General features: G+C 37.3%; 1 protein-coding gene across 2 annotated transcripts in view; it reads left to right on the top strand.

The window, feature by feature from the left end:
• The window catches only part of LOC127633039 (succinate--CoA ligase [GDP-forming] subunit beta, mitochondrial-like), a 161,020-nt gene extending 144,603 nt beyond the window's left edge, over window positions 1-16,417 (top strand). The window contains exons 11-12 of one of the 2 annotated variants that reach the window (XM_052111902.1): window positions 10,135-10,255; window positions 15,813-16,417. In XM_052111902.1, the coding sequence (XP_051967862.1) occupies window positions 10,135-10,255; window positions 15,813-15,928 (237 nt within the window). In that variant the 3' untranslated portion in view covers window positions 15,929-16,417. Of the gene's footprint in view, window positions 1-556; window positions 717-10,134; window positions 10,256-15,812 lie in introns of those variants that run through there. The other variant, XM_052111903.1, reaches the window with a different exon arrangement.
• Window positions 16,418-23,075: the final 6,658 nt, after the last annotated feature.

The following is a 23,075-nucleotide window of genomic DNA, read 5'->3' as shown; positions in this document are numbered from 1 at the left end:
GCACTGCGTTGACAATGGATACAAAATTAAGGATAATTTTTTGGCTTCAATATCTCAGAAAAGATGAATCTTTCCCGTAGCGTAAGCTAGCTTACGCAATACGAGAGAACCTCTCGTAAGAGAACTAGATTTATTATTATTTAAACATTATATATTAAATTATTGTTATTTGAGGGGCTTTCTCAGCAAGTATTTAAATATGCGATTAATTGGAATTAATTCAATAAAAAAATTTTTACAACATCTCTGTTTTTATTCAACCATTAATCCTTTCACTTTCAAACTTATGATGACCAAGATATATTTGATACACTCAACCCCAGCCGCAAGCCGGAAGAGAGATTCCATCAAAGATGTCAATCAAGAAAAGTCGGCCGCCAGTTCTCAAGTGTCTCCTAACACGAAGTGATACTTGGAATGGCAGTGTCAAGATGTGTCTGTGTTTTGCCAGCTGATTTTTTGACATAATGCTTCATCTCCTTCACTCTGGGTGAAGAAAGAAGCTGTCATGCTTCAGCAGGCTGGATAATTATTTCTCTCTTATCCCCTGTGCCAGGTCCAATCTGAGCCCTCAACAACAGCCTGGGACCAAACCACATCTTTCTCTCTCCTTCTTTCTCTTTGCTCCAGAGGAACAGCAGAACCACTGGCAATGGATTAGCAGAAGGGAAAAATAGCCTCTAGATTTGATAAGATTGCGCCAATAAAGAGAGCCAAAAGACTGAGATATGAAAAGGGAAAAAACTGAAGCATATTAACTTTCTTATCGACAGTACTGGCTTTGCTGTCTCTAAGCTTATACCTTGCCAGAGTTTTGATAAAATATTTGAATATTATTTTCATATCAGTTTGACTATGCCAAGTTTGGGTGACTGATATGAAAGATATGGGGCCCAAGCTGTTGAAATGGCACGTGTGGGAGAATTTATCCATATTTTATATGTAAAGTGTTTCCCAGCTCTGATAAGATGCTGCTTCTTCCAAAAACATGGTCATCAACCCTTGGAGGAGCGTCTTTTCCTGCTGAAATCTTAAACCAGCTTATTGCTCAACAGGAGTATTCATGCCTTGACTGTTAATATGTTATGCTAAATAAAAAAAAAACAATACACAGGATATCAATTTGCCTAGTACTGGCTACACACCCACATAAATGCCATTACTTCAGCATTCTAATGGGCAAAAACAAACAATTGCCCTCTTTTCAAATTGATGACCGCTGTCATCCACCCCTCTTCATTTGGAAATGTTGGGTTTTAACCATTGACATCATAGGCTTAGTGAAACATCCCACGTCAACTAAAAGATGAAGATTCTGGTAGGTTTGTGCATTTTAAGAATTCAAAAGCTAACCGAGAAGCCTGCGTTTCACAGATAAAACAGAACAATAGTGCTAATAGGCCACGCTGAGATGAAAATGTTCACTCTCCTAACACAATCTGTTAACAAAAGACAGGTACACTTCCACAGATTGATTAGTGGTGGTCAACCAGGGTAGCCACCCCTTTCACTGGGAGCACAGCTGGCAATGTGTTGTTGGATGATAATGCCAACGCTACCCAACTACACCACAGGCATCCTGGTACTGATAGCAGCACAACAGCATTTCTTATGGGCACCATATTAATGGAGATTTTTTTTTTTTTTTATTATACTCTGTGAAATGCTGCTTTTGTTTCATCTTGTTTTTGTGATTATTGTTTCATGGCTATAAAACACATCACTGAGGATGTAGGGTGAAACTAATGACTGACCAGCAATAATGTAATGGACCTGGCGGGGCTAGTAAACAAGCAATTTGTGTAAACCTACTGCCAATGCCAAAGCTCACACAACAGCAGTTTCGTAACAGAGTATGTTCCTTGAAAAAGTACTCCAAAGCGAATAAAGATGAAAACAGCTAGTCAATAATAGGCTGCTTTCTTAGATGTGAAGACTAGAAGGGACAGCTAGCTAACTTACAAGTCTGAGATTTATGTATACGAAATTTGTCATGTCATACTACACCCAGGGGCTGAAAATGCATACCAAGCCATAGACTTGTGGGCAGTGCTTTGACACATTGTGTGGGACAGTCACGAATGACCTGGATTCGAGTCCCAGCCCTATGGTCCTTTCTTGATCCCATTCCCTCTGTTCCCTGTTTTCCCTGTCTAAATATTTACCTTTCTTATCTAATAAAGGTGAGAAAAGCCTTATAATGATAATAATATCTTTTAAAAGATTTCTCAAACCAACAGCGATTTTGAGAGCAATTTTGTACTGACACATATTATTAGGGCCCAAGCCTTGAAAAGGCAAGGCCCTATTGTTTTCGTTAGAATTAGGGCCCAAGCCTTGAAAAGGGGAGGGGGTGATTTGGCTGTTGAATGAGAATGCTTTTATTTTTGTTTTTCAAGGTTTTGGGGCCCTTAACATGCTCGAAAACTCTTGAAACTTTGCACACGTGTCAGAACACGCGGCCATCAGGGCCGGGCCGAAGATGGTACCCGGGCGTGGCAGGGGGGCTCGACAGCGCCCCCTGGAATGGGATTCGAACACTTGTCCGTATATCAAACATGCTTGCGTGTAATAATATGAAACTCGGTACACTTCTAGATCTCATCGGGCCGAACAACTTTCGTGCTCTAAGTTTTACGCCAGCCCAACAGGAAGTCAGCTATTATGGGTTGTTTGGAAACACGTGCTCTGGAATTATATATATTCCTCCTAGAGAATGAATCCAATCACCACCAAACTCGGTCGGCATGAAGTCAAGACATTGAGGATGCTACATTCAGGACGGATTTTTGATATCTCGAACGGTTTGGCCGTGGCGAGGAAATTGATTTATGACTAAAAAAGGACACATGAAGTGTGTTATAACTTAGTTAGTTCTATCTACAGTTACAAAACCCGGCGAGTATATTGTTCTCGTCAAGCCGAACAACTTTCTAATTTACAGTCATTAGCTCCGACCAACAGAAAGTCAGATATTGTGGTTTGAATGTGGATTTCTTGGAATTTTTCTCTCTCTGACAGACAGAGTGACCGTTGTGTGTTTTTCTCTCTGTGTCTCTCTCTCTGACAGACAGAATGGCCCTGCCATTTTTTTTGTGTGTGTGTGTGGGGAGGGGAGGGGGAGGGAATTTCTCTGTTGGAACTTTGAAGCTCCAAAAAATCACATAAATGCAACATAACAGTAACCCATAACACTCCAGTGGTTTAATCCATACTTTCAGAAGGGATATTATAGGTGTGGGTGTGAAAAAGATAAATAGTATATATTGTATGTAATATATATAGTATTTTTATATTTTTTACTATAAATTGTCCACCCTGCTCAGGAGGAGTGATATGCTTAAGTAAATCACCAAAAAAAAAAAAAAAAAACTGAAAAAGAACTCTTAAGAGAGAAGAGCGCTTGTGAAAGTACAGATTTATAGTAAAAAATGACTTAATTATTGATCTGTTTCACACCACTTCTCATTTACTTACATTGAAAGGACCAACAGAGCTGAGATATTTGTAACCCAGATGATCCAGGCTACCAGTAGAAGAGTTGAGAGATGTGTAAAAAGATGGGAAAATTAAGAAAAAGCGAATAAGAGAGAACAACGAGTGCTTTAGAAGAGAAAGTGTTTCATCCAATTATGGATCGTGCTGCATTGACTGACACTCCAAGGAGCCAATGGTAGCAGCGCACTGAGACTGCGCGGGCCACACTGCTGCTGTCAAAGAAACATTGGGAGAGAGCGAGCGAGTCTGACGAAGCAGATACTCCTCATTAAAAAGTAGATATTGAGGAAAAGAAACTTGAATGCAATCAAAAGATTACATTTGAGTGAAAGTGATAACTTTGAAGAGCTGACGCAGAAGTCGAGAATAAAAAGCGATGTAGATACACGGAGCGCCAAAAAGCACCGCAAATTATGTTCTTGCAAAATAAGATGTGAAATTCTTGCCTTGGTGAGTTGTTTTTTTTGTTTATTGACTTGACATTTTACAAGAAACTGTTGCAGACGCAGCGGCAAATCAGTAGTGTGACATTAGAGTTCATATAGGCCGCTTGTGCATAGTGTGTGAGCTAGTGTTAATTTGCACGTTGGGCTAAAGCAAATCACATGTGAAGATGCAAACGAGTCGATGAAAAGTGACAATGTTGTGTGTGTCAAGATATTGAGTTAATACGTTGTTTGAAGTGTATACATGATATTTGTTGATGAAAGTGTTTGAATGGAAGATTAATTATTGTTCTGCCTTTTGTTTTTACAAGGTTGTTTTTTTTTTGTTGTATGTGTGTTTCTTCCGAGAAATTGTGATCAACATCCTGGATACGTGCAACGCATATGAGTGTATGTAAAAGGCGAGCCACCCACGGAGACCATTTGATTGAACTTTGATCTTGAACTCATCGAAACTGGTATGAGAAACCTTTTCGTTTTCGGACAAATTGGACCGAGACTTTGTTTTTGCATATTTTTCCTCGAGCTTTGAACGGAGAGACATCGATTCTGAACTGAACGATTCTAAAGAGTCAAAAACTCTTTTGATCCGAGTCATTTGACTCTGAACTGACACTAACTGAATCAATTCAGTGGATTTTGAACATTTGATTCATTTGGCTGAAAAGACTGTTACATTTTAAATTGAAAGAGTGATTTGAGTTATTAAGTTGCAATATGTTGTTTTGAGAACATTGTTTATTGTTTCTAAAAATTTTATTGGGTCATAACCAAACTGAGTCTTGAGTTTTCCAAGTTTCATTTTATTATTTCATTTTCATACAAAGTATATGACAACTGTTGTCAATTGAGTTGATTTGTTTGAGTTGATGAGTCCAACTTCCTGGAATTTCAAAAAAGAGATTTGATTGTAAGCATTATCATACATTGTATGTTGTCAAATTACAGTATTGAGATTTACATGCTCCAGACAAATTGCAATTAAGAATTTCTTCAACTAATACAAGATTCCAACCAGTAAAAAAGCTCTTGGTTTTCACCTACCTGCTGTGTTGTTTCCCTCTCTCCAGTAGCCGCTCCTTATCTTCTGATCAGTTGGCCCATATCGAATTATATTGAACCTTATACAAGTGTGACACACAAGACCTGGCACGTGTGCCTCGTTACATATTCTTGCATACTTTGTGGTTGATATGTGCCCTCGATGCGCACTTTTGCAGAGCCCACACTGATGCAAGCTCTACAGCACACATCTTCTCGACAGTCAAAGCGAGGTTATGTTATTGCCCATCGTGCACAGCAACCCTAAAGGCACGGTGGTGGCGGTGCCACCGGCTTGGGCCCGCCATCGCTGCTTGCAGCTATATTTTTATTTATTCTTTTTATCTTTTCTTTTTTTTTTTTTTTTATCTTATTTGAATTAGTGGAAGAACCTAAAGGTGATTTTTTTTTTCCATTCTTATTTTTAGCTCCCCAGTTGGTGTGTATTTTTTTTTTCTCTCCAATTTGGAATGCCCTCATGGTGGCTGGAGTGACTCGCCTCAGTCCGAATGGCAGAGGATGAATCTCAGTTGCCTTCGCTTCTTAGACCGTCTACCCGCGCATTTTATCACATGGCTTGTTGAGCGTGTTACCGTGGATACATAGCATGTGTGGATCTTATCACATGGCTTGTTGAGCATGTTACTGTGGAGACACAGCGTGTGTGGAGGCTTTATGCTATTCTCCACGGCATCCACGCACAACTTGCCACGCGCCACTCGTGAGCAAACCACAGTATAGCAACCATGAGGAGGTTGACCCATGTGACTCTACCCTCCCTAGCAACCGGGCCAATTTGGTTGCTTAGGAAACTGGCTGGAGTCAATTAGCACGCCCTGGATTCGAGCCCGCGACTCCAGGGGTGGTAGTCAGTGTCTTTACTTGCTGAGATACCCAGTCCCCCCAGTTGGTGTATTTTAAAGCACTACAGCAAATATTCTACCCTAAACTTTGCTGCAGAGAAAATTATTTTATGCCACATGGCTGTAGCTATTTTCCTTGAGCTAATGTATTTTATTTAAATGTATCAAATTGATCCAGTGGGGCATTAATTAGCTTAATTGGTTGTAAGTTGATCTAATTTGATCTTGTGTTAATTAATAGATCAATTGGATCATTACAACTATAAAACACTAATTGGAGCATGAATTGATTTGATATTTAAGCTGTCTGCTGGTATGAACAAAACTAAATGTATGAAAGCAACCTTTGTGCAATGCATGATTTTCTATGATCAGTACTTAATGTCATTTCTTGTAGTAAATTCCAGTCCTCTTTAGTTTGTTTATTTCAAAATCTCTTCTCATTTGCCTTTTCGATTTTTTATATTAATATTAATATTTTTATGAAAGATTATATTATCTTTAGTAACATGTTAATAACACATTGTTACCTTTAAGAACTTCTGCATGCTTATGTCCACATGAATTGTGATGTAATGTCTAGATCATATTTCATCAGACTGCTTAGCTTCAAGCTGTGTTCCATGTACTTCATTTAACCATTGATATGATATGCTCAATATTTGCTTCAAAATCTGCTAGCCTGAAGCTATAGTCCAGCATTCCTACAGTAAAACAAGTTTGTTTACAAAAAAACAAGATCCTGCACCCCTGACAATTTCTAATTTATGTGTTCTTTTTTATTCTAAATCCCACTGCCAGTTTGAACGAAATGCACCTTTTTTTTTATGAAGCAGCATTTACTCATGTATGACAAAACATAAATCATGTCCCATATGTCATTAATATACATAGATGTCAATAGGAAACGCATGACTGGAAGAAATATGACTGTGCACAATAAAGGCTGAATTGAAAAATGCAATGCAACTGAAAGCACTGTAGTGTGGAGAATGGGCTCTGTGCTGTTGCTCCTGGATATGTGCTGCCCTCTGGTGGCAGTATGTGCATTGTTGGTAGAGCTTGAGGTAGAGCAGTTCTAAACACTGGGTTGTGTGCTGTAAAAAAAAAAAACAGAACTTAAAGGTATCCTATATTTCTCTCAAACTTGGCAGGAAATTACTTCAAACTTCCAATGGATTCCTTCCCTTCAGTGAAAGCAGTATTTAGTATGTGTATTAAGTTGCTTTCCTCACGGGGACCATAGTGTAGGTGATTTCAGGTTTTACTATCCCTTATTATCCTTGCCCAATGCAGGCAAAGCCTGACCTATGCACACTCAATGTGACATGCTGCAGTGTGTCTGTATTAATGGGTATTGAATGTTTTCAGTCAAGAAGTACAACCTTCAATTGAGCAGTGTTCCAGGACTGTGTCTCTACAAGTGTTTTTATTTGTTTGTTTGTTTTTTGTCCCCCTCGTTATCCTTGGATTAGGATTAGGTGTTAGTCTGTTTGTGTGTGTAATGCAGAATGGCTGAAACAACTTGCGACTGAAGTGGATAGAATAACAGATTTACACATGCTGCAGTCGTGGTTAATACTTGCCAGTTTCAGTGTCAGCAACTGTCGGATCCATTAACCTTTTCATGAGTTGTCCCCTGGAGTGACTTATTTTTGCATGTGACACTGCACAGCAGGTAGAGGTGTATTTATTTATGTATTTATAATATAATAAATATGTGAAAAAATGAGTTATGTCTGCTGTTATTTATGTAAAAAACAAATGAACAAATAATATCAGCAGTCCGGTTTGCCTATATGCACTGTTTGACTTCTCAGACACGTGTGTGTGTGTGTGTGTGTGTGTGTGTGTGTGTGTGTGTGTGTGTGTGTGTGTGTGTGTGTGTGTGTGACGAGTGCTAATGTAAACAGACTTAGCTGCGTGCATCGGATATTCACCCTCTATCTGCATGTTTTCACTGTGAGTTTACGAGTTTGAAACTGCTATTGTGGTGCTTTTGTGATAGTTTGGCTGAAACAAATGTATTATATGCCTGAAAAGACTGATTAAGTTGCTGTTTGTGTGAATGAAAACTGCATCTGCACCTAATCAGCATACGTGGCTGCATGCATGGGAAGATCGTGTTTATTTATGATGGCTATGCATATACAAGATGTCAAATATTATCGTGACAATTAGGCTATTTGTTACATAAAATAAACATATTATGTGCTTGAAAAGACTCTTTATGTTGCTGTTTGTTTGACAAATGACAACAGCTACTTATACAAACATGGCAGAACGCATAAGAGGAACATTGCGTTTGATGTATTGACTGTGCATATAAGAGTTGTGAACTTCTCATTTGGCGACGAGTTGGATGTATGAATGTAAGATAAACTTATTCTGTGGTTTAAAAGACTGTATGAGTAACTGTTTGAGCTAATATAAATTACAGATACTTGACAGCTTGTAACGTAATTGGCTGTTGTAGAAACACATATGTGTGACGCTACTCTGTTGGGCCCAGTTATTAACCATCACATATGTGTGACGGTACGTATGAAATGTTTAACAGACCTCACTCATCTGTTGTATTACTGAAATATTGCAACAGGATATGCATTTTCAGAATACAGATGACACTGGCACTGGATGCCCTGACAATTTATTTTTTTTGGACTTATTATATTAGAGCTGAGGACAAAAGATGTGGATGTTGTCACTTGAATAGCCATATGGTAGTTCAACCAGGTGGGCATGTACCTGTTGGAGGAGGCATTGTCTGCCTGTCTGACAGTCTCTATCTGTGTCTCTTTCTTGTCACCACTCTTTCTGTCCATCTCTGACTGTTTGTCAGGCACCATGTGGGTTGATCTTTGATTTTGATCTCTTTATCTAAGAACAAAAAAGCATAGATTGTTCTCTCTCTGTCTCTCTTTCAGTTTGTTTTTCTTCAGTTTTAAGTTCCTTTATTTGCATGACAAATATGTTTACATTCATATTGCTAAAGTGTTTACATCTGAACTGCATACAAATAAAACAATAAAAAACAAAGTGCATTATAAAAGAAAAATAGACAAAATTAATTATTGATACTTGATCAATCATCAATGTCGTCATCATTTTAGTCATATCATTAATTAATATCATGTTTATTACACTTAAAAACACGAATTTAAGTACTGCTGTATACAAGCGTCTAGATTAATTATGTAGTCTCTTTTACAAGCTAAGTTTATCAAAATCTTTTATTTCTCATACATGCTTATTTTTGCATCTGTAATAATTTTAGCCGTAAAATTAATAACATATATAGTACCATTAATAACATGTTAATAACACTGTAATACTTAATTACTGCTTTATACAAGTTTCTAAATTAATTGGGTAGTTTCTCTTTTAAAAGCAAAGTTCATTTGAATCTTTTTGTTCAAATGCCATGCCATATGGTTGTTTAACTAAATGTTTTATTACTTTCAGCAACATGGTAATAACACTTTATAACTTTTCAGAAAGGTTGTGTGAATGCCCACTTAAATTATGATGTAGTCTCTCTCTCTCTCGATGAAAGCTTCTAGCCAGTAGAGCTGGTAACAGCATTTGTGGGAGAATCTGCCACTATCTCTCTGATCCTCTGATCTCCTCCAAGCATGTAAACATCATTACCACAGAATGGAGCCAGCAGTCACTGTCAAAGATTATCATAGATTATGGGTAAACATGCCAAATTAATCTCATTTGTTGATTTGCTAATTTGGCTGAAAGAAAATGACACTTGATTGAGTGGTTCTTACCTTGTTCGATTAACATATTCATGAGCTGCAAACAATTCTGTATGTGTGTGAGCATGCGTGTGTATGCAGTTGTGTACATACATTGATATTCCTTCAATGCCTACATTGATATTCCTTCAATGACTACAACACATTTATGAAAATTATTGTTGGATTGTGTGAAGTAAAATGTTCTTAGTATTTTTTGAGGGATTATGGTTTTTATATAGTATACAATTTTTAGTAAAGTTGGGACAGTGTTAGCCTTGTAAGTCCTATCTACAGTAGCTTGTGCATGAACTTTGGTAAGCAGCATGTCGATTTCCTGTGTGATCATTTGCTGCAGGCTAGTGCTAGTTTGTAATAAAGTGTTTAGTTGTGACTATACCACGTTCAGAGCCATTGTAAAATGCAGATAAATGCACACCTTAGACTGAAAAAAGTTTGGCTACCGTAACCATAAAGTTGTTTTTTTTTCTTCTTTTTTCATCTTTTCACCCCTTCTCTTTTGTTCTTTTTTGCTTTCAGGTAGAGGCCATCTTGGTAAATATATTTGGAGGGATTGTTAACTGTGCCATCATTGCCAACGGGATCACCAAGGCCTGCAGAGAACTGGAGCTCAAGGTTCCACTGGTGGTCAGGCTCGAAGGTAGATATCAAATTCAATCAGAATCCCTATTTTTTCACTTTCTTGCAACTTCAGCCTTCATGAATAAGAAATAGTGCCCTTTTCAAAACTTTCTCCTGCAACAGAACCCATGTTTGTCAAGTGAAGTGTGACGTGTTCGTTAGCAAGCGCATCACGCTGCAGTGGTTGTTAGTGGCTGTGAGAAGAGCAAAGGGGCCATGCGTTGATTACGGGACCTCTCACCTGTCTATGCTAATTCTACGTGCTTATGTGACACTGGGCCTTGGCCTTCTCCCATCTGGCCATTAGGATAATTGGCAGAAAACAGCTGAGTCGTTTTGCCTGGGAGAGAGACATATCCTCCACTCCATTAGTTTTCTGCCCCTCGTTTGTCTGTGATGCACCATGTCCTTCTGATGGCTACTAAAATAATACAAAATCTGCCCTTTTACTTATAATTTTTGTGAAAGTGCATAAAAGTGGTTGTAGTGCCTCTAGTGTTTATTTCACCAGAAAACTACCATGATATGTACAATGAGCCACTTAAAGTTTTACTCCTAAAGAAGTGAATTGTTATTTTGAAATATATGTATAAAATCATGATCACTCACATGAGATGAAGATTCCAGTCAAATAAAAAATATTGAGGGAACTTTTAAAAGTCGTTTTGCATATTTCACCAAATATTTTCCATCCGAATATAAAATTCCCTAAAAGCAACAGCACCCCAGACTGGCCTGCCTTCTCTGAAAAAGTGAATTAGCCACAGTGGCCTGAAAGCCCTCCGTAATGGGTGTAAGAAGCAGCATGCTGCTGACAGATCGATCATCTTCTCTGTCTGTGGCTGATTATGTCTGACAGATCTCTATAAGAAGGTTCCCAGCTTTGAATTTAGTTGTATTAGCTGCCTATCGATTTCACTCCATCTCTTACCAGAGCCGTTCCATGAGTCCCACTTTTCCAAGACAGACTTCAGGTGTGTGCACATATGACCCTTCATGCCCTCTTCTTATAGCTTTTTCACAATCAGCCCCTCCATGGACAGCTTAGTCTGTCAGTAGCACTCGCTGATCTCACACCCTGTTGGTCGCACATGCAATACAGTATAACATCTTCATTTTGTTCTTCAACATGCTTTATCACACCAAAACTCACATAATATGACAGTTGTAATATGCAAGCTCATTTCCTCATGAATAGCTTCTACTATGAGATCTCATGAAAATTCTAAAAAATATGTTACATGACTGTTGTATGTAAACACAATATTTATCATATTTATCACACTGTATATACATTTGGATAAATGGTTTTATTAGATACTCTTTTTCTAATTTTCTGCTTAAGGCATAATCCAATTACCCAAAATATTTAACATCAAACACACAAGGGGTTTGGAATGTATAGAAATGTCTGAATGATGGGCATTGCTATTCTTTGGAAATCTGCAGAGCTTCTTACAGAGTAAGTGGGCACAGATTTCATGTGTGCCCAACATCTAGGATGAGAATATCTTAAAATCAAGGCTAATTGGAAAGAGATGCTTTAAAATTCTATTTTGGTCACCATTTTTTCAGACCAGTAGGCTAATACATACACAACATATGAAATGCATAAGACTAGTAAAGGAATACAAAATAATTTTGAAAGACTTTGGCCACCATCACTGATGGTGCCTCAGGGCAACTTGCATTTTAGACCCTGTATCATTATGTATCAAAATAAGTCTCAATGACTTTCATATCAAAACTTAGACTGATGAAGCCACTTTCAAAAAAATCAATAGATGTGCATACATGTTTAAAATTATATCCATTCAGTTCCATAATAAACATGTACTCGCATGTTAATTATTTGTTGTTTCTCTCTGTCTCTCTCTCCCTCCAGAGTTATAGTCTATTTTTCATTGATCCATTGAGCAAGGTTTTGGTGTTAAGTTGGTCTCTAGCAGCACCTAGTGGCAGTGGATCGGTACAGACCTTTGTGTGCATGTAAGACAGTTCTTTGTGACTGAGATCAGGTGTGTGTGTGTGTGTGTGTGTGTGAGAGAGAGAGAGAGAGAGCGAGAGAGAGGGAGAGAGATAATAATACCACATACACCACTTCTGCTTCTGCTGGCCTAATCTTAATTCTGTTTGGGTCCATGTATAATAATTCCTTACATTTATATAGTATACATACACTTTTCTAGTATACATAGAATAGGGGAAACCTCCTCTAACACCAACTCTATGCAGCATCCACCTGGATGATGCGACGGCAGCCATAGTGCACTAGAATGCCCACCACACCAGCTTTTGGTGGAGAGGAGAGTAGAGTGATGTAGCCAATTAAGGGATGGGGATTATTAGGAGGCCATGATAGATAAGGGCCAATTGTATGAATGTACGTACATGAACTTGAAAATGTTATTGTATTATGAATTAAAGGGATCGATCACCCAAAAGTTATAATTATGGAATCATTTAGTCACCCTCATGTTGTTCCAAACTGTAAGACTTTTTCTTTAGTGGATCTCAAAAAAAGAAATTTTTAAGAATGTTCTCGTTGTTCTCCTCCATACAATCAGAGTAAATGGTGGCAAGGGGCTGTCAAGCTCCAAAAAGGATAGAAAAGCCCCATAATATAACAGTAGTACATACATTCTCATGCGCCATATGCCATGTTTTCTGAAGTCATATATCCTTGTATGAGGAACAGACTGAAACGTACGTTTCTATTCACTCAGAATATTGCCTGACAGCCTTGGTCGACACTTTCATTGTATTGAAAAGAGCTGTCTGGACATTCAGCTATAAATAACTCCTTTTGTGTTCCATGGAAGAAAGAAAGTCATACAGGTTTTGAAAGATGTTGCTTTGACCAATATGTACAGAACAACACAAAATGCAACCCTTCCGTCAGTGTGTACGAGTGTTTTAATGTTTTTTTGCCCTCTGTATGCCTTGACAGCTCAAACAGCGGCCGATACTCTATGCTCCCAGCACACGCCCCCAATCGCCCTCATCCTCCACTAATGAAATTATGCAATTGATTGTTTTGTGCTGCTAAATGTTGGAGACGTGTTAGAAATGAGTTATTGTGCGAGCAGACAAAAGCTCTGAAATATCAGTAGTTAAGTGGTGCTGTAATTGAATTCCTCATGAAACTGCTATTGATTAGAACATCCTCTCTCCTGAGAGAAAGAGGATTATCATAATTACACTGCAGAAAAATAACACACACACACAGGTGTACCTACCGAAAAACGTATACATGGACAAAGTGATACACTGCATTAAAGTATGTACGTACATTGGCGGCCAGAAGTTTGGAATAATGTACAGATTTTACTGTTTCAGAAGGAAATTGATACTATAATTCACCAAAGTGGCATTCAACTGATCACAAAGTATAGTCAGGACATTACTGGTGTAAAAAAAAGCACCATCACTATTTGAAAAAAGTAACTTTTTATCAAATCTACTCAGGCCCCATTTCCAGCAGCCATCACTCCAACACCTTATCCTTGAGTAATCATGCTAAATTGCTAATTTGGTACGAGAAAATCACTTGCCATTATAGCAAAAACTGCTGAAAGCTATTTGATACATTAAATTAAGCTTATTGTCTTTGTGTTTGTTTTTAAGTTGCCACAGTATGCAATAGACTGACATGTCTTAAGGGCAATATTAGGTCAAAAATGGCAACAACAACAAAAAAAACGCTTTCTCTAGAAACTCATCAGTCAATCATTGTTTTGAGGATTGAAGACTATACAAGTTGTACACTACAGTCTTCAAAGACAAAGGACAACTGGCTCTAACAAGGACAGAAAGAGATGTGGACAGATGTACAACTAAACAAGAGGATAAGTACATCAGAGTCTCTAGTTTGAGAAATAGATGCCTCACATGTCCACAGCTGATAGCTTCATTGAATTCTACCCGCTCAACACGAGATTCATGTACAACAGTAAAGAGAAGATTCAGGGATGCAGGCGTTATGGGAAGAATTGCTAAGAAAACAGTAAAACAAAAGGAAAAGTTTAGAGTGGGCAAAGAAATACAGACATTGGACAACAGATAATTGGAAAAGAGTGTTATGGATCTTAACCACATTGAGACTAGACTGTAAGGTGTGTGAGTAGTGTCTGACAAGACAGCCACATCTATGACAAGTGCTACAGGAAGTGTGGGGTGAAATGCCACTTGAGTATCTGGACAAACTGACAGCTAGAATGCCTAGGATCTGCAAAGCTGTCATTGCTGCACATGGAGGATTTATTGATGAGAACTCTCTGAAGTAGTTTAAGAAGTTCTGATTTATTTATTTTTTTTTTTTTATTGTAATAGTAATTTTTTTTTATGTTATTAATGTCCCGACTGTACATTGTGATCAGTTGAATGCCACTTTGGTGAATAAAAGTACCAATTTCTTTCCATAAGAGCAAAATCTGTACATTATTCCAAACTTTTGGCTGCCAGTGTAAATATGTAGCTTATTTAAATATATTGTATTTAAACACAAATACATTTAATAAAAACACATTTTGACACACATACAGCCACACACAGATGGAATTGCAAATCTTTAAATATTGATTTGCCACAGTAGTCAAAAAAGTATGCAGATTCAGAGTTATGGCCTTGCAGTTAGCATGTTGATCTGTAGTGCTCATGTGAGTGACACAGGTTTCAGTCTTGTTTTTTGTTGGTTTGCTTTAACAAATACACATACGCACACGCACTATGTGAGGGATGAGGCTGTGGGATGTTGAGATGTTCTTTTCTCCCTGTGGCTGCACGCTCACCTGTGAAATCAGCACCTCTGTCATCAACAGCTGCTCACCTCTCCATAACACGTGCATACACACACACACACACACACACACTTTACGTACACACATCTCACAACTTTCATTCCCTTTCCTACTTGCCCTTCTCTTTTCATTTCAATCCATCTCTATCCTTTTGACCCCTGTGGAGTTTGTCTCTGATTCATTTTGTTGTGTTGGCCCGGGCCCTGGCCTTGTGTCAAGGGGGCCACAGTTCGATTACATTTAGAGTCACTGTAGGGACTACAAGGGCTGCCCAAGCAAAATGAAACAGAACACACTCAGTCGGGACCTCGGCAGCTGGCACTGACACGTCCTTGCCGGTGAATAAGGGTCTCTCATTTCCAGCCAATGGAACAAAATCCCCATTGATATTCAGCCAATGGAACTGTACCTCTCCTTTTCAGCCAATGGAACTACCCCAAAGCATTTTCAACACCACTGAGTATGCAAACCATCAGAGACAAGCTCAGTCCTTGCCAGTCACAACCTTCTGAAAGCACAATTTCTTTGTTCTTGTCTGGCTAGGTTTCCTTTCTTATATTTGATGAATGTTAAAGGCCTTATTGCAATGTAGGGGTGTCATGTACTTTTATTAGGGGACACCAGTGGCAGTCTTAGCTCATTTGGTGGCCTTGAATAGAGCAGTTTCAATTTAGCATGTGTCTCAGTTTGAATTTCCATGATGCTTCTGTTGTAAGGGTTAAAGATTCCAATTAACCTAAGTGAATTTGATCTTGAATGTGTTCTGTTTGTGTGCAGGGACTAATGTTCAGGAGGCAAAGCGTATCCTGTCCGAAAGTGGGTTGCCCATTACTGCTGCCAGTGACCTGGATGATGCAGCCAAGAAGGCTGTTGCCGCCATTGCCAAGAAATAAGTGCATTCACATACAGTGTACACATACATACAAAATAGGCATATACCGCTATACATGCATAAAGAGAGGTGTGCCCAACTGCACTGTATTGCCATCATCAACCACAAAGCCTCATACTCCTCATTAATTCAATCATGCCTGGGAGAAAGCCACTTTTCTCACCTGTCTTCTGAACCATACTATACATACCCATCCCTAGTAGCACTAGTCTATTTTCTCCTTGGAGGGTCTTGTATTTGAGATACATTTCACAAGTAATTTATAATCTTTAAATGTTTTAAAATGTGGAGCAAATAAGTCGGGACACACAAAAAGGTCTCAAATATGGGACTCAGGAAACATGGGACTTCTGCTAAACTAGATTTCACAGACTCATACATAATTTTTGTTTGTCTGAATGCAGCGATTTGTATAGCACAGTAAATTAGTATTTTTTCAAACAGAACAGATATATTCAAAATATGAATATATATATATATATATATATATATATATATATATATATATATATATATATGAATGAGAGAGATAGAGAGAGAGGTTGATAAAATATTAGATTAAATCATAGCTTATTGCATTCCATATTAATGCAGATTTTGTTACTGTATCACCTTAAGTAAACCATGAAACATTACAGTGTCATGTGGTTGCATAGAATAGCCCTGTTCATTTTGAATAAGCTAGCAACTGTGAAATATGTCTAAAATCTGATATTGATTCATTAATGTCCATATGTTATAACCGTCCCAAACTGACTTGTATTGAGTTTGTAAGGGTGTGATAAATTAGGTGACCTGACTGAGACGAACAGTTTTTTCCAGGTATACGTTTTTTAATTTGTAGATTAGGTAACGTGACATTTGCCTTATTTACAACATAATGATTTGTGGAGTCTGCAATGTGTCTGCCTTAATGAAATTGAACAGTTAATGCAATATTTATACTAATGTTTCCTGATCACACATGCCAAAATTCAGTGATTCTTGTACCAGTAATAATGTATGATTCCATAATTTAACTCATCAAATGATTTGTGGGATGTTTTAAAAAAATCATGCAAGATGTTTGTGTAGTTTTTAATGTGCTTGTGTGAAGAAGAGGTTTAAATAGCAAAAAATATCTTCCATCATTTATCTGATGTATTTCTTTATTATTATATAACAATTAATAAACATAATAAGCTTTTTTATAATTATGAATGTATTTTGGAAGTTAATGTATTTTAAAAAAATGAGTCTTAATTGAAAATAAAACAGGAAATTTCAATAAAGCTTTCCTTAGAGTTTTATCTTCTCTCAGTCATTGCCATCACAGTTGATTTTCTATAACCATATGAAGTCAATATAATATTTAAAGTTGTTGAAGAAGTGATTCAGGGTTTTAAAAATCCACATTTTCAAATGTTTTTTATTTGTTTTTTTATTTTTGCACAAGATTGCTAATTGACTTGAAATGTGATTGTCATAATTACAGATATATATGTGTGTGTGTGTGTGCGCGCGCGCGCGCGTGCATGCGCGAGTGTGCGTGTCTGTGTTTGCAGATGTTTTTGGAAATCTATTACTGTCAGTGACTTGGAATTATTTGTCAGCCGATCTGAGAGGACACCCAGACCAGATCAATTGCCTCAAGCAACAGACCTGGACTCACTCTTCTTCTTTCACTTTTTAATTCTCTCTCTCTCTCTCTCTCTCTCACACACTCTTACAAGTCTCACTGTCAAATTGACCTGTGAGCATTCATGTGAATGCAGATATCAACTTGTATGTGCCTTCATGCCTGCAAAGTCCCTGCTGATGTTTGACCTAGTGGTGACATGTCACACCGATACCTAAAGTTACATGTCATTAGAAGTTGAAGTGTGGAGGTGTTGTGTGCCATTCAGGCGGCAGTGGCCAGGTGTAAATCGAGGAGATTGTTCAATAATTGCCTATTTCAAGCTCTTCCTTCACCGTGTCAAATACAAGTGTGTTGATGGATTAGACTGTAGAGTTAGAGTCTTGTTAAAATATTCTCTTGTACTGACATTGTATAATTTAGAGGTCAGTGTGTGTGTGTGTGTGTGTGTGTGTCTGCATTGAGGAGGTGGATGTAATCACCAAAATTAGTGCTGCTCTCTTGTATAAATGTAGATGAGGTGAAAGATGTTGGGGGTTTCCATTCGATTTAAACTATCTACGTCCAGCTCTTATGATAATACTGACTGTTTAGACAGCAGATTGATCAACTGTAATAGCTAGCTGTCATTGTAGGTCTTGTCTTATTAAGTAAACTGCTTTTTAATGTTGAAAAAGCATTGTCAAGCCTTCTTACTTCATACATCCTTGTTATAGTTCAATTGAAGTTTTGAAAGGATTGTGGCCGCTCTTTTTTTCCATAAACATTCAGAACGGATGTCAAAGCGGTAATTGCCACTTTGGGAAGCTGCCTTTTGAGTTTAACGTGAAACTGATCGCAGCCCTTTGTGAAAAGCGCAATTTTCTCCCTGGACAGTAAGGTCAAGTCTTCTTTTCAGAATATTGGTTATTTATTGTGTCGTTTAGAGGTAACAGCCGCAAATGAATTAGTTCATAAAAAAGCAATGTGCTTGTAGATTATACGCCATGATTGCGTTTGGGTTGTCTGAGAAATGGGCAATTCACTGATTCTGAATTGCCAGTATTTTATGTTTGGGAGTCTAAAATGGACATCTAACAAAAATGTTTCCGTATGTTGAGGACCAAGATTTTGATTGGGTTCTTGGGTAAAACCGAGGCAAAGCGCCATGTGATTTTTCACAAAGGAATATCCAGCACTTTTCATGGGTGGTTGGAAGTTTGCAGAAAACTTGCCCAAGGAATAAATCTGCCAGTTTCCTGACCTTTCACTGTCCTTGAGGTTTAGGAGTGGTAGAAAGTAGAAAGATTGCCTTCTCTCACAGTAAAACTTCACAAAGAAGCTTGTGTCGTGGATATCTGTGGACCATTATTACATCAAGCCATGAAAGACAACGATGGATATGTTTTATAAGGCTGAAGTGAAATTGTTGGCTGAAAGCACTCTCAGGTGGTTGATTTTGTTATCAAGTGCTTTATATTCAGGTCTTGTAGTTTGGGCATATAGCTCAGATAGGCAGAAAAATCCATTTCTTTCTTATAGAATTGCAGCCGAGGATTCTGTAACTGCAGCACTTTAAGATCGATTGAAATTACTCTCTTTGTCTCCTTAATAAGGAATTGAGCTGTGAGCTGCTGGATTTGCTATTATGAGATACTTATTAAAATTTCATTTTTATTTCAATTGTATTTGACTGTTGGAGATTTTATTTAACTTTCTTGACAATCAAAGTGTCTTAAAGGTTATATATACAGGACCAGTTATTATTAATACTACCAATTATTTTTATTATCAGCTTTTCCTATTTTAACTCTTACAGTTTGATAATAGCTCATTGTCTACACAAGTTGTACATTTTACCTAGAAGAGGCAACATTTTATGAAGCAATTATGATAGAGAAAAGCCTTATTGTGAGAAAAAATATCCATGATTCGCTTACCTCATATTTGCCACAGTAGATATTGCACATCATTATCAGAGAGATAACAAGTTATATTAAAATAAGCAAAACCCTTACATCACAAACGAAATCTTCAATAATTCTTAGTGAATAGACACCTTTCCATCTATTATATTTAAATATGTTTGGTTCTCATTGAATTATTTTGTATAGTCGCATATAGTTTTTAATGCTAAATGCAAGTTCTCAAGTTAATATGCGAGCCAATGTGATGTCAAGATGTTCGCTGAAAAATGAATTCAGTTTTGGGTTGTTTCCCGCCATAGTTTATCGTAAGCCTTCAGAAGACTTGGAAAGTTACTTTATTTTTTTAAGCTTTAAAATAAGACACTGTCCACTTCCATTGTAATAAAAGCATCTCCTTTTGGGTTCCTCGTAAGGACATAATAAAGTTATAAGTTTAGAATGGCATGCACTAAAAACAACTTTTTGCTTCTTGTTGAATTAAAGTTACTTAAAATGAGCTAATTAAACACAATTGTATTGTGAATTTCTCATTTATTTTACTTAATTTAATGCATTTTAATATATGGACTTAATTTCATTTTGTGCAATAAATGTAAATTTGTAACATTTTAAAGTTTACTTAATCCATTTGCGTTGGGACAAATTCGTTTGCCATATCCAGAAGTATATGTGATGTCAGATTCATAGCCTGCATCACGCGCATGAGTAAAAATTGCAAGTTAATGCAGTATTTACACTTGTTGTGTTGTGGTTGTTGTTAATTTGGGTTTTGTGTCATTTGAGTGCATCTGTTTTCAAAAATATTATTGTAAAGTGTCACCATCAGTGTGGTTTTGTGTTGGATGTTAAGGACCCTGCATGCCTTGTTGGAAAATTTGATTGTAAAACTCATCAGCAAGATGTTGTTTTCAATTACTGATACTACGAACTTACAGCTTGTTACAATTACAACAACAAATGTTTGAGGAAAAAAAAAGAACAGAAGTGCCTCAACTTAATTAATATGATAAATGTGGAAATTTGTATCTAGTAGATATGACAAAATTCATTCAAATAACAGTTTTTGTTGAAAAAAATGTATGTAACTGTGAGGAAAAGCTGTCCTTAATTTTATTAAGTTCATTGAACGTTTTTATTTTTTAGTGTGGGGGGTGTACATCACAGAGTTTTCATTTTTGGTTGAACTATTCCTTTAACCGGCCAACTTGACCATGCACCTGAGGCTTCACTAACTTCACAAAAATGCATCCTCTCATATTTGTCATCTGTCCGTGTCTCTCAGAGTTATAGTCAGTTCTCTTTATGTCGTTCCTGGTTTTACAGTTTCCAATCTCAGAGATAACAACATGATTTACTTGTTCTATATCCTCATTTACATTGTAAAGCTCGCCATCGGCGTTCTCTCCCTCTCCTCCTCTCTCATTCTCTCATTTTATTTGCTCCCCCCTCACCAGCTGGGGACTGTATAATATCCTCCTTTGTCAACGAGCGATTAATGGCCTTTTATTAATTAAACGAGGATGCAACAAAGGTGCTGACTGAATACACTTCAGGCAGTCAACCATGCAGTCTTTTCAAATATTTGTTAGTTTCTTTTTGTTTGACAAACTTTCTTCTCCTGCAAAGTTTTGACAGTGATTTGTATGTGTGTTTGTGAGTGCTTCTCTGATCCAATTAACTACAAAGAGGTATCCAGAGAGACGGCTTCAATAAAGAGGAAATCAACTGATGGCTGACACTAATTAAAAGCTCATTTCATGTGACCTCTGAAAAAGCCTCTCTAATTAAAACAGAAGTGAAAGCAGAAATGTTTGGTTTAAAACGGCCTGATAATGAGATGTTGTGGCATCCTGGTGGAGTTTGGAGCAGATGTGGGGATGACATAAACACACACACACAAAAAAAACCTACACTCTCATGCATACTGATCAGATGGCTAGCAAAATAAATCTTAAAATTCTGTGATTTAACTCTATCATCCGTGCATCCCCCAGCCAGATGCCACCCCTGGTGGCTGCCAATGTCCCCCATGCCTAAATCCGCCACTGCATAATGTAGATCAGGGGTCGGCACATTCAACAGCACTCCATGATCGCTTGTATAACTATTTCACTACTAATGCTACGAAATAGATTTTAGTTGCTTTAAACTAACAACTTTGCCATTAAGGCTCATCATAGCTGAGAGACATAACGGACTGATTAATTACACAAACTCTAGGTGCTTACCTCTTACCAGAGTGTCCACATTGGAGGGGACATAATGTTCAAAATGTCAGAAGAGATTGCGGTTTCTATAATGAAAGACTCTTGCGCACCAGCTACCGCGATATAGGGAGGAATGCCCCTGCTTGGAAAGCTTTTTTTCCACTGAGAAATGGGATGATTTGACATAATCTTCAGAAAGCTGACTAAAAGACTACAGCATCATCTCTCTCTCTCTCTCTCTCTCTCTCTCTCTCTCTCTCTCTCTCTCTCTCTCTCTCTCTCTCTCTTTTTTCACAAAATAAATGGCATCATGATGAAGGAAAATTATGTGGATATATCAAAGCAACTACTCTCAACTACTCTCTACTATTATTCTGACATGTCATATTCTTAAAATATAGTTATCCTAACTGACCAGGAATGTTTTCTGTTTTTAAATGTATTTGGCTATGGTGTATGTAAACTTCTGACTTCAACTGTGTGTCTGTGTATATATATATATATATATATATATATACACACACACACACACACACACACACACACTATGTTTAATTTTGTGTGTGTGTGTGATAATTAACATTGTGCCACAAATGCTGTCGATTAAGCTTAACTTGTATGGAACCTAGAATTTTTTATTAAGCATCACTTAATATTATTGAATAGTATTGAATCAGATAAAAAGTGCCGTATTTCGCAATTGATTGCAAAGTCATTTTTGCAATAACTTTTAACTAACTGATCCCTGGGTCATTTTAGAGGATGTATGAAGTCAGTTCCCCTCAAGTCACACTTGCAAAGCGTAGGATATTTAGGGGTTGATGAATTTAGACGGGAACCGTTAACATCCCCTTCTTCTAACACCAATATTTGTAAGGGTATTTGGTATGCTAAATTTAGAAGGGAATTTAGGGTCTCGAAATATGTGAGCTATGAACTAAATTAAACTGTCCTGATTCTACATTACTAGATTATGAAATGTATAATGAAATTAGTCGTGTTCGACAACCATTATAAATTAAATAAATGACAACTCACGGCTTATTGAAAATAATATCACAAGTATTTAGGTACAGCTTTGATGCAAAATCTTTTAGAAACAGGAATGAGATTATTTATCAAAATATGCCACAGTCATTCATCTTTGAATACAGACAAACTTTATTGCTATTCTAAATATAAATCTAATCTAACACATATATACATGAGTGGTTGGTGAGAAAAGTGACAGAATGTGAAATACTCAATACAGTGAAAATGAACTTTATGGAGTCTGTTGACAATGTCTTAAGAACCCTTTAACCTTATTTGAGTCTACATCGATTTGCTATCGGATTACCCAAAGTATTTAACAAATACACCAGCACTTTGAGCACAATATTGTAGATGTACTTGCGTGTAGTGGTGTTTCCTTGC

Source organism: Xyrauchen texanus, chromosome 39 (genome assembly GCF_025860055.1).
Source record: "Xyrauchen texanus isolate HMW12.3.18 chromosome 39, RBS_HiC_50CHRs, whole genome shotgun sequence".
In the NCBI taxonomy this organism is placed as follows: Eukaryota; Metazoa; Chordata; class Actinopteri; order Cypriniformes; family Catostomidae; genus Xyrauchen; species Xyrauchen texanus.
This window is presented reverse-complemented; position numbering and strand designations above follow the sequence as displayed.